Source organism: Salmo salar, chromosome ssa04 (genome assembly GCF_905237065.1).
Source record: "Salmo salar chromosome ssa04, Ssal_v3.1, whole genome shotgun sequence".
Classification (NCBI taxonomy): domain Eukaryota; kingdom Metazoa; phylum Chordata; class Actinopteri; order Salmoniformes; family Salmonidae; genus Salmo; species Salmo salar.
Window position 1 is genome coordinate 73,368,023 of NC_059445.1, and position 12,383 is coordinate 73,380,405.

Below are 12,383 nucleotides of genomic sequence, written 5' to 3' on the forward strand. Positions count from 1 at the left end.
TCTACCTACCTCATCCCCTTACTGTTTTTATTTTATTTACTTTTCTGCTCTTTTTGCACACCAGTATCTCTACATGCACATCTTCATATGCTCATTTAAATGTAAGTGTAAATGTCTACCTCCTCATGCCTTTTGCACACACTGTATATAGACTTTCTTTTTTCTACTGTATCATTGACTTGTTTATTGTGTTATTGGCTTGTTTGTTTACTCCATGTGTAACTCTGTGTTGTTGTCTGTGTCACACTGCTTTGCTTTATCTTGGCCAGGTTGTAAATGAGAACTTGTTCTCAACTTGCCTACCTGGTTAAATAAAGGTGAAATAAAAAAATGTAAAAAATTCAAAGTTAATATATGGAATTTCAATCCTTCTTAAAGCGTTTGAGCCAATCAGTTGTGTTGTGACAAGGTAGTTGGGTATACAGAAGATAGCACTATTTGGTAAAAGACCAAGTCCATACTATGGCAAGAACAGCTCAAATAAGCAAAGAGAAACGACAGTCCATCATTACTTTAAGACATGAATGTCAGACAATGCGGAAAATGTCAAGAACCATAAAGAGCTATAATGAAACTGGCTCTCGGGCCTCCCGAGTGGCGCAGTGGTCTACTGCACTGCATCGCCGTGCTCGCTGTGCCACTAGAGATTTTGGGTTCGAGTCCAGGCTCTGTCACAGCTGGCCGCGACCAGGAGATCCATGGGGCGCACAATTGGCCCAGCGTCGTCCGGGTTAGAGGAGGGTTTGACCGGCAGGGATGTCCTTGTCCCATTACGCACTAACGACTCCTGTGGCGGGCCGGGTGCAGTGCACACTGACACGGTCACCAGGTGTACGGTGTTTCCTCAGACACATTGGTGTGGCTGGCTTCCGGGTTAAGTGGGCATTGTGTCAAGAAGCAGTGCAGCTTGGTTGGGTTGGGTTTCAGAGGATGCACGGCTCTCGACCTTAGCCTCCCCCAAGTCCGAATGGGAGTCACAGTGATGAGACAACTACCAATTGGATACCATGAAATTGGGGAGAAAAAGGGGTAAAATAAAATTAAAAATATTTTTTTAAATCAACAAAAAAAGAAACTGGCTTTCATGAGGACCACCACAGGAATGGAAGACCCAGAGTTACCTCTGCTGCAGAGGATCAGTTCATTAGTTACCAGCCTCAGAAATTGCAGCCCAAATAAATGCTTCACAGAGTTCAAGTAATAGACACATCTCAACATCAACTGTTCAGAGGAGACTGAATGAGTCAGGCCTTCATGGTCAAATTGCTGCAAAGAAACCACTACTAAAGGACACCAATAATAATAATAAGAGACTTGCTTGGGCAAAGAAACACAACCAATGGACATTAGACCAGTGGAAATCTGTCCTTTAGCCTGATGAGTCCAAATTTGAGATTTTTGGTTACAACCGCTGTGTCTTTGTGAGACGCAGAGTAGGTGAACGGATTATCTGCCCATGTGTGGTTCCCACCGTGAAGCATGGAGGAGGAGGTGTGATGGTGCTTTGCCAGTGACACTGTCTGTGATTTATTTAGAATTCAAGGCACACTTAACCAGCATGGCTACCACAGCATTCTGCAGCAATATGCCATCCCATCTGGTTTGCGCTTAGTGGGACTATCATTTGTTTTTCAACAGGACAATGACCCAACACACCTCCAGGCTGTGTAAGGGCTATGTGACCAAGAAGGAGAGTGATTGAGTGCTGCATCAGATGACCTGGCCTCCATAATCACCCGAGCTTCAACCCAATTGAGATGGTTTGGGATGAGTTGGACCGCAAAGTGAAGGAAAAGCAGCCAACATGTGCTCAGCATTTGTGGGAACTCCTCCTTGTTGGAAAAGCATTCCAGCTGAAGCTGGTTGAGAGAATGCCAAGAGTGTGCAAAGCTGTCATCAAGGCAAAGGGTGGCTCCTTTGAATAATCTCAAATATAAAATATATTTTGATTTGTTTTAAGACTTTTTTGGTTACTACAGGATTCCATGTGTTATTATATAGTTTTGATATCTTCACTATTATTCTACAATGTAAAAAATAGTAAAAATAAAGAAAAAGCCTTGAATGAGTAGGCATGTCCAAACTTTTGACTGGTACTGTACATGTACATTTACATTTTAGTCATTTAGCAGACGCTCTTATCCAGAGCGACTTACAGTAGTGAATGCATACATTTCATTTATTTATTTATTTTATGTGCTGGCCCCCCGTGGGAAACGAACCCACAACCCTGGCGTTGCAAACACCATGCTCTACCAACTGAGCTACAGGGAAGGCCAAGAAATGACCCATTTGCCGTGACATTGTGTATCGCAATGCCGTGACCCGGATGTAGATGTACACACACACACACACACACACACACACACACACACACACACACACACACACACACACACACACACACACACACACACACACACACACACACACACACACACACACACACACACACACACACACACACACACACACACACACACACACACACACACAGGACAGAGGGCAGGCAGATGGGGGTTGGTTAGGAACCTTCAGATGGCCCAGATGTTGCTCAGCTCACAATGACACACAGCTTTGATCTGCCACACGGGTCCAACCATCAGCACTGATGGATAGAGCGGGTGTGTGTGTCTGTAGGGTGGGAGAACTGCATTCCCTTGGGAAGATACCCAGCTTCACTACCCAGGGGAGAACTAGCACACACACAAACACTAAGGTTGGGTGATATACCGTTTATACTGTATACCAAGGTATTTCAAAATACCCCTGCTTATAACTATAAGTTAAGTATAACTATAAGAAATCTAAGATGTGACAAATAAATAATATTAAGGTCAGTGCTCCAGCCAAGCATTTTGTTTGCTAACTGGCTAGCTAAGTGGCTAGATGTCAAAATCAAACTTGTTGGTTACAGCGGTAATACTGTACAGCCCGGTATGATACAGAAACAGTATGAACATCTGGTTACTGTCCAACCCTTACATACGTGCACACGCAATTCCACTCAGGCAAACATCCCATATCCAAGGGAGAACTAACACACAAACACATACCGCCCAAGGGATTCCTACTATAAAACACACAGAAGCATCCCCCCCCACACACACACACACACACACACACACACACACACACACACACACACACACACACACACACACACACACACACACACACACACACACACACACACACAGCCCTGGGGACAGCTTACACACACAATCGCTGTTGTGCTTTAGGATGGAATACAAATTACTTCCAGTGATCCATGTACTTATTCCAAGCACAGCTTGCATGGATTTCATCTCATGTTTAACTAACAAGTCTTCAACTCACAGAGCTGATGTACCACTACGGGGAGCTCTACTAACACACTGAGTTACCGGCTCATAGAAAATTCACCACAGAATCCAAACCTGAGCATATTTTTGTCCATATTGCGTAAAATCTTTTCTGTGCATATGGGGTAGGAGCAAGTGTCGATTTGGGATTGGGCCAGAGTTCACCAAGGCATAGATGAGACAATGCGAGGAGAGGGCATCGATGTGAAATGGTTAACAGGAGAGAGTAATGGGAAGCCGGGCCTGTAAGTGATTTCACCCCTCCATCCAGCCACCCTGCTGAGAGAGCATAACAGCCATACCGTATGCCTGGACTCTAACCAAGCCTGTCCTTTACTGCAGCTCTGGAGCACTGGAGACCACACCTCGGTTCAGATACTAGTCAAAATATTCATAATACTATAGCAGGGCTTGATTGCGCTTCCTGGCACATATTGAACCAATAGAATAGTCCCAAAAGTGCAAACCCCACCCATCTGTCACCCCAGGCAGGCTAAAGCAAACACTCAAAAGCATTTGAAAGATTTTTTATAGTATTTGAATCTGGGTCTGCTCTGGATCTCTGCAGACACCTCTAGACCACAGGCCCAGGCAGAGTCACCGTGGTTAGACAGACTGCAGGCTGGCTGCGGCCAGAGCTACCATTACCAAGCTGAACCAGGCCAGGCCAGCTAGAGCAGCAAGCCAAGCTCAAATCAGTCAGTCTTGAACCCAGTGACCCATGGCAGCACAGGCAGGCAGACAGCAGCACCAGTCAGTCTGGTAATGATTTGGTACAGAACAGTGGGTTCTTAAAACCTCCTTGACCCATACTCATCTTTGGCTGGGAGCTGGCCTCTTTATGTCAATCATCCTCATGGAAGGAGTCTTGAATGGATGGGAAGAGTTTGGGGAGTTCTCAGTTGTTGAAGTGGACATAAAGTAGCGTACTGTGACTTCCTGGTCTGCTGGGAGAGGATGCAGCCAAATGGCACCCTATTGCCTATATAGTGCACTTCTTCTGAACAGGGCCCTGGTCAAAAGTAGTACACTATAGGGAATAGGATGCCATTTGGGACAGCCTCTAGGACTGGGAGGAGGTTGTTCCCAATCCCCGGAGAGTCACTGTTATTTTCCCGGGCCAAGGCTCTGCTCTCTAAACGTCCTTCTCCCACCTGCGGTCCACCAAGCCCAACAGTCTCTCTCAGCTTCTGTTTTACTATCCTCTCTTCTCACAGCCCCTAAGCCATGTACATGGTCAGGAAGTCTTCCCCTCTCAGTCCCTAAGCCATGTACATGGTCAGGAAGTCTTCCCGTCTCAGTCCCTAAGCCATGTACATGGTCAGGAAGTCTTCCCCTCTCAGTCCCTAAGCCATGTACATGGTCAGGAAGTCTTCCCCTCTCAGTCCCTAAGCCATGTACATGGTCAGGAAGTCTTCCCCTCTCAGTCCCTAAGCCATGTACATGGTCAGGAAGTCTTCCCCTCTCAGTCCCTAAGCCATGTACATGGTCAGGAAGTCTTCCCCTCTCAGTCCCTAAGCCATGTACACGGTCAGGAAGTCTTCCCCTCTCAGTCCCTAAGCCATGTACATGGTCAGGAAGTCTTCCCCTCTCAGTCCCTAAGCCATGTACATGGTCAGGAAGTCTTCCCCTCTCAGTCCCTAAGCCATGTACATGGTCAGGAAGTCTTCCCCTCTCAGTCCCTAAGCCATGTACACGGTCAGGAAGTCTTCCCCTCTCAGTCCCTAAGCCATGTACACGGTCAGGAAGTCTTCCCCTCTCAGTCCCTAAGCCATGTACATGGTCAGGAAGTCTTCCCCTCTCAGTCCCTAAGCCATGTACATGGTCAGGAAGTCTTCCCCTCTCAGTCCCTAAGCCATGTACATGGTCAGGAAGTCTTCCCCTCTCAGTCCCTAAGCCATGTACATGGTCAGGAAGTCTTCCCCTCTCAGTCCCTAAGCCATGTACATGGTCAGGAAGTCTTCCCCTCTCAGTCCCTAAGCCATGTACATGGTCAGGAAGTCTTCCCCTCTCAGTCCCTAAGCCATGTACACGGTCAGGAAGTCTTCCCCTCTCAGTCCCTAAGCCATGTACACGGTCAGGAAGTCTTCCCCTCTCAGTCCCTAAGCCATGTACATGGTCAGGAAGTCTTCCCCTCTCAGTCCCTAAGCCATGTACATGGTCAGGAAGTCTTCCCGTCTCAGTCCCTAAGCCATGTACATGGTCAGGAAGTCTTCCCCTCTCTGTCCATAAGCCATGTACACGGTCAGGAAGTCTTCCCCTCTCAGTCCCTAAGCCATGTACATGGTCAGGAAGTCTTCCCCTCTCAGTCCCTAAGCCATGTACATGGTCAGGAAGTCTTCCCCTCTCAGTCCCTAAGCCATGTACATGGTCAGGAAGTCTTCCCCTCTCAGTCCCTAAGCCATGTACATGGTCAGGAAGTCTTCCCCTCTCAGTCCCTAAGCCATGTACATGGTCAGGAAGTCTTCCCCACTCATTCCCTAAGCCATGTACATGGTCAGGAAGTCTTCCCCTCTCAGTCCCTAAGCCATGTACATGGTCAGGAAGTCTTCCCCACTCATTCCCTAAGCCATGTACATGGTCAGGAAGTCTTCCCCACTCATTCCCTAAGCCATGTACATGGTCAGGAAGTCTTCCCCTCTCAGTCCCTAAGCCATGTACACGGTCAGGAAGTCTTCCCCTCTCAGTCCCTAAGCCATGTACATGGTCAGGAAGTCTTCCCCTCTCAGTCCCTAAGCCATGTACATGGTCAGGAAGTCTTCCCGTCTCAGTCCCTAAGCCATGTACATGGTCAGGAAGTCTTCCCCTCTCAGTCCCTAAGCCATGTACACGGTCAGGAAGTCTTCCCCTCTCAGTCCCTAAGCCATGTACATGGTCAGGAAGTCTTCCCCTCTCAGTCCCTAAGCCATGTACATGGTCAGGAAGTCTTCCCCACTCATTCCCTAAGCCATGTACATGGTCAGGAAGTCTTCCCCACTCATTCCCTAAGCCATGTACATGGTCAGGAAGTCTTCCCCTCTCAGTCCCTAAGCCATGTACATGGTCAGGAAGTCTTCCCCTCTCAGTCCCTAAGCCATGTACATGGTCAGGAAGTCTTCCCCTCTCAGTCCCTAAGCCATGTATATGGTCAGGAAGTCTTCCCCTCTCGGGCCAAACAAAAGACAAAGTCTTCGAAGTATGATGGTTTCCAGTTCGCTGTCACCACAGTCGAAACAGAAAGAAAAATGCCTGATGCTGCGGTGTCAAGCCTTATCTCATCTTATCTCGTTTGGAGAAAAGGAGAGTCTCATACATGTAATTATTTCTGTCCCGTGCTTCAAGGGGGACTGAGGATAAAGAGACCGTGCCAATTTGTCATTCTCTGTCTACCAAATGAGACTGTTATGCAACAGCTAATTACTTCCACTTGGCCCAGGGAGGGTCTCTCTACCCCCCCCCCCCCCCGTAGTGCGGTGTTGGTTATCTTCCATGAAAAGAGAAAGGGGAGAGAGGAGCACAAACAGTGACCCAGCAGTCTCACCGTATTTCTCCGCAACCATAAAGCATTTAGCTGAAACCACCGCGGCACAGTAAGCTTGTACAGACAGAGACAGAGACAGAGAAAGAGAGAGAGAGAGAGAGAGAGAGAGAGAGAGAGAGAGAGAGAGAGAGACCGCACGGCAGAGGGTAAGAGGAGGACAGCGAGCCCAGAGAGAGAAAGAACACTAGGCTAGCTGAGCCAGACAGGCCCTGCAGTTTCTCTTTTCCACAATTTTTGGAAGATGATGTCATTATTTATTTTAAAGCTAGCTGTCTAAGCCTGAGGCAGGAGCAGAGAGAACAGACGGGGGGAGGACAAAGCTTTCTAACCAACTTGAACATACCACCCGCTTAGAGCAATCAACTCCCTTCTCATCTACCTTTATTGAGCTATGTATCTCTCCATCTCCACAAATTCTAAATCAATCAATCGATCAAGGCAAACTCGTGGTCATTTGTGCATATATCCACACTGACCTATTAATTTCCTTATCTATCTCTCTATATCTATCTATCTCTCTACATCTATCTCTCGCTCTATATCCATCTCTCGCTCTATATCCATCTCTCTGTATATCTATCTCTCTCTATCAATTTCAATTCAATTCAAGGGACTTTATTGGCATGGGAAACATATGTTAACATTGACAAAGCAAGTGAGGTAGATAATATACAAAAGTGAAATAAACAATAAAAATGAACAGTACACATTACACTCGCAGAAGTCGCAAAATAATAAAGACATTACAAATGTCATATTATGTATATATACAGTGTTGTAACAATGTACAAACGGTTAAAGTACAAAAGGGAAAATAAATAAGGATAAATATGGGTTGTATTTACAATGGTGTTTGTTCTTCACTAGTTGATCTTTTCTTGTGGCAACAGGTCACAGATCTTGCTGCTGTGATGGCACACTGTGGTATTTCACCCAGAAGATATGGGAGTTTATCAAAATCGTGTTTGTTTTCAAATTCTTTGTGGATCTGTGTAATCTGAGGGAAATATGTGTCTCTAATATGGTCATACATTGGGCAGGAGGTTAGGAAGTGCAGCTCAGTTTCCACCTAATTTTGTGGGCAGTGTGCACATAGCCTGTCTTCTCTTGAGAGCCAGGTCTGCCTACGGTGGCCTTTCTCAATAGCTATATCTCTCTCTATCTATACGCATGTTATCTTATGTATCCCAGGCCTGGTCTATCTATCTATCTATCTATCTATCTATCTATCTATCTATCTATCTATCTATCTATCTATCTATCTATCTATCTATCTATCTATCTATCTATCTATCTATCTATCTATCTATCTATCTATCTATCTATCTATCTATCTATCTATCTATCTATCTATCTATCTATATTTATCTCTCGTCTCTATATCTCTATATCTATACGCATGTTATCTTATCTATCCCAGGCCTTGTGTATCTATCTCCCTATATCTATCTCTCTACATCTACATATCTATCTATATTTATCTCTCGTCTCTATATCTCTATATCTATATGCATGTTATCTTATCTATCCCAGGCCTGGTGTATCTATCTCTCTATATCTATACGCATGTTATCTTATCTATCCCAGGCCTGGTGTATCTATCTCTCTATATCTATATGCATGTTATCTTATCTATCCCAGGCCTGGTGTATCTATGTCTCTATAGCTATATGCATGTTATCTTCTCTATCCCAGGCCTGGTGTATCTATCTCTCTATATCTATATGCATGTTATCTTATCTATCCCAGGCCTGGTGTATCTGTATCTATATGCATGTTATCTATCCCAGGCCTGGTGTATCTGTATCTATATGCATGTTATCTATCCCAGGCCTGGTGTATCTATATCTATATGCATGTTATCTATCCCAGGCCTGGTGTATCTATATCTATATGCATGTTATCTATCCTAGGCCTGGTGTATCTATATCTATATGCATGTTATCTATCCCAGGCCTGGTGTATCTGTATCTATATGCATGTTATCTATCCCAGGCCTGGTGTATCTATATCTATATGCATGTTATCTATCCCAGGCCTGGTGTATCTATATCTATATGCATGTTATCTATCCCAGGCCTGGTGTATCTATATCTATATGCATGTTATCTATCCCAGGCCTGGTGTATCTATATCTATATGCATGTGATCTATCCCAGGCCTGGTGTATCTATATCTATATGCATGTTATCTATCCCAGGCCTGGTGTATCTATATCTATATGCATGTTATCTATCCCAGGCCTGGTGTATCTATATCTATATGCATGTTATCTATCCCAGGCCTGGTGTATCTATATCTATATGCATGTTATCTATCCCAGGCCTGGTGTATCTATATCTATATGCATGTTATCTATCCCAGGCCTGGTGTATCTATATCTATATGCATGTTATCTATCCCAGGCCTGGTGTATCTATATCTATATGCATGTTATCTATCCCAGGCCTGGTGTATCTATATCTATATGCATGTTATCTATCCCAGGCCTGGTGTATCTATATCTATATGCATGTTATCTATCCCAGGCCTGGTGTATCTATATCTATATGCATGTTATCTATCCCAGGCCTGGTGTATCTATATCTATATGCATGTTATCTATCCCAGGCCTGGTGTATCTGTATCTATATGCATGTTATCTATCCTAGGCCTGGTGTATCTATATCTATATGCATGTTATCTATCCCAGGCCTGGTGTATCTATATCTATATGCATGTGATCTATCCCAGGCCTGGTGTATCTATATCTATATGCATGTTATCTATCCCAGGCCTGGTGTATCTATATCTATATGCATGTTATCTATCCCAGGCCTGGTGTATCTATATCTATATGCATGTTATCTATCCCAGGCCTGGTGTATCTATATCTATATGCATGTTATCTATCCCAGGCCTGGTGTATCTATATCTATATGCATGTTATCTATCCCAGGCCTGGTGTATCTATATCTATATGCATGTTATCTATCCCAGGCCTGGTGTATCTATATCTATATGCATGTTATCTATCCCAGGCCTGGTGTATCTATATCTATATGCATGTTATCTATCCCAGGCCTGGTGTATCTATATCTATATGCATGTTATCTATCCCAGGCCTGGTGTATCTATATCTATATGCATGTTATCTATCCCAGGCCTGGTGTATCTATATCTATATGCATGTTATCTATCCCAGGCCTGGTGTATCCTTTATGATGAGTAGTAGGAGAGTAAAGCAGTGAGGTTTGATACTGTTAGCCTGTGACCCTGCCTCACTCCCTGTGTGTCCGTCCCTCTGTCCGTCCCTCCGTCTGTCTCCGTGTCTATGCGTAGTATAGACAGGGTGTCACAGTCTCACTCTAGGAGAGGAATTACCCTACAACCCAGTCTGTGTAGTTTCTCTCATCTGAGGAACCCCGACCCACATCTCCATGTTCCCAGCAGCTCTTCTGATCCTGTGATCTCTGGATCACTACTAACTCTCTCTCACAATGCAGCTGACCTGACCTAATATCTAGAACACATGCTCCAGCTGACCTGACCTAATCTCTAGAACACATGCTCCAGTTGACCTGACCTAATCTCTAGAACACATGCTGCAGCTGACCTGACCTAATCTCTAGAACACATGCTCCAGTTGACCTGACCTAATCTCTAGAACACATGCTCCAGCTGACCTGACGTAATCTCTAGAACACATGCTCCAGCTGACCTGACCTAATCTCTAGAACACATGCTCCAGCTGACCTGACCTAATCTCTAGAACACATGCTCCAGCTGACCTGACCTAATCTCTAGAACACATGCTCCAGCTGACCTGACCTAATCTCTAGAACACATGCTCCAGCTGACCTGACCTAATCTCTAGAACACATGCTCCAGCTGAGATCACTTCCAGTAAACCTGTGAAAGGTGTGTGTGTTTTTGTGTCATGGACCCTCACCCTGGACCTCACATGTTGTTTGGAAGTCTACACGGCACCACATGGTGGGACCACATCCAGAACTCCCTGGTCAGAACCTCCCCGACTGTGACTGTTCAGTCACCTGGTCAGATCAAACCCACCTCTGGAACTTGCCCTCATCCTAAAGGAGCAATCCCCCAACTGGCCATGGCCAAGAGGAAGACCGAGAGTCAGATCGTCCGACCAGTTGGAGGCCGACCTACACAACCTGGGATTCAAAACCACATCAGCGTAAGACCTCTGTCTGTCTGTCTGTCTGTCTGTCTGTCTGTCTGTCTGTCTGTCTGTCTGTCTGTCTGGGTCTGTCGATGGTAGTCAAAGACTGGGCAACGCGCGGCAATGTTACACTGAGGCTGAGCATGCAGGTGTGTGTGTGTGTGTGTGTGTGTGTGTGTGTGCGCACGCGCATATGAGTGGGAGAGAGCGAGAATGAGATGATTTGTCCTCTAGTGCAAGGGGATAGGGTATCCTGCATGTAGGTGTGTGTGTGCGTCTCCCTGGCTTCAGCTACAGCAGTATCAGAATGTATGTGTGTGCGAGTCAGTGTTCAGTGTGGTTGTGCTCCATCAGTATTTAAATATTGGTAGTGATATTTTAGTGTTTGATAGGGTTCACACTTATCAAAATAAATGAAAGCATTCAGACAGTCAGTGTGTGAGGGTTCAGAGTGTGTTTAATGGTATATTTCAGGATATAGTTCAGATGAACTAGTGTTAGCACATTGACTGAAAGTCTATGATAACTGCTAGCATGCTAATAGACACCACAGACTTCCTGTCATTGTGCTAACGCTAGTTAGCATTGGCTTGCAAAACTACCTCTAACTTCCTTCATACTAGACACAGAGACATAAAAATGGTATCCATGACTTCACTGAATCTGTGGAATATTTTATTGAATCTGAATATTTTATTGAATCACTGAATCTGTGGAATATATATTTTTTAAATTGTTTTATTTAACCTTTATTTAACGAGGCAACTGGGTTAAGAACAAATTCTAATTTACAATGACGGCCGACCCCGGCCAAACCCTAACGACGCTGAGCCAAATGTGCGATCACATCCGGATGTGATACAGCCTGGATTTGAACCAGGGACCGTAGTGACACCTCTTGCACTGCCTTTGACCACTGCGCCACTGGCTTCATTGCCAAAATCCCGAAGTATCCCTTTAAGTGTGGTTGTTCCATGGTCGTATTGTATTAGAGCAGTCAAAGCATTCAAACAGTCAGCATCGTCCCTACCTGACGATAGGTTCTGGGATGGCGTCTACGCTGGCAGGGACCTGGACCCCCTTCTCCCACTCCTGTCTCCAGGGGTCTGACAGCACGTAGAAGTCATCGGGGCCCAGCTGGGCTGAGTCTGGCAGCTTCATGGCTGTGATGAAGTCCGTCCGGAACACCTGACAGGAAACAGAAAGAGAGAGGGTTGACACCTGACACAATACAACAGAGAAAAACAGAGAGATTTAGTTAAATTATCACAATCATTTGCATCTCTATAGCAGTTTGAATTTGAGAAGAAATGACAGGTTTTAAGCTAAACATGACCATCTCTCAGGCTGT

At 45.2% G+C, this 12,383-nt stretch overlaps 1 protein-coding gene across 4 annotated transcripts in view; it reads right to left on the reverse strand.

The window, feature by feature from the left end:
* LOC106603811 (protein Jade-1) overlaps positions 1-12,383 on the reverse strand; it is a 253,496-nt gene that overhangs the window by 134,259 nt on the left and 106,854 nt on the right. For all 4 annotated transcript variants that reach the window (XM_045717329.1, XM_045717328.1, XM_045717327.1 and 1 more), the window contains one exon: positions 12,063-12,220. In XM_045717329.1, coding sequence (XP_045573285.1) covers positions 12,063-12,220 — 158 coding nt within the window. The remainder of the gene's footprint in view (positions 1-12,062; positions 12,221-12,383) is intronic.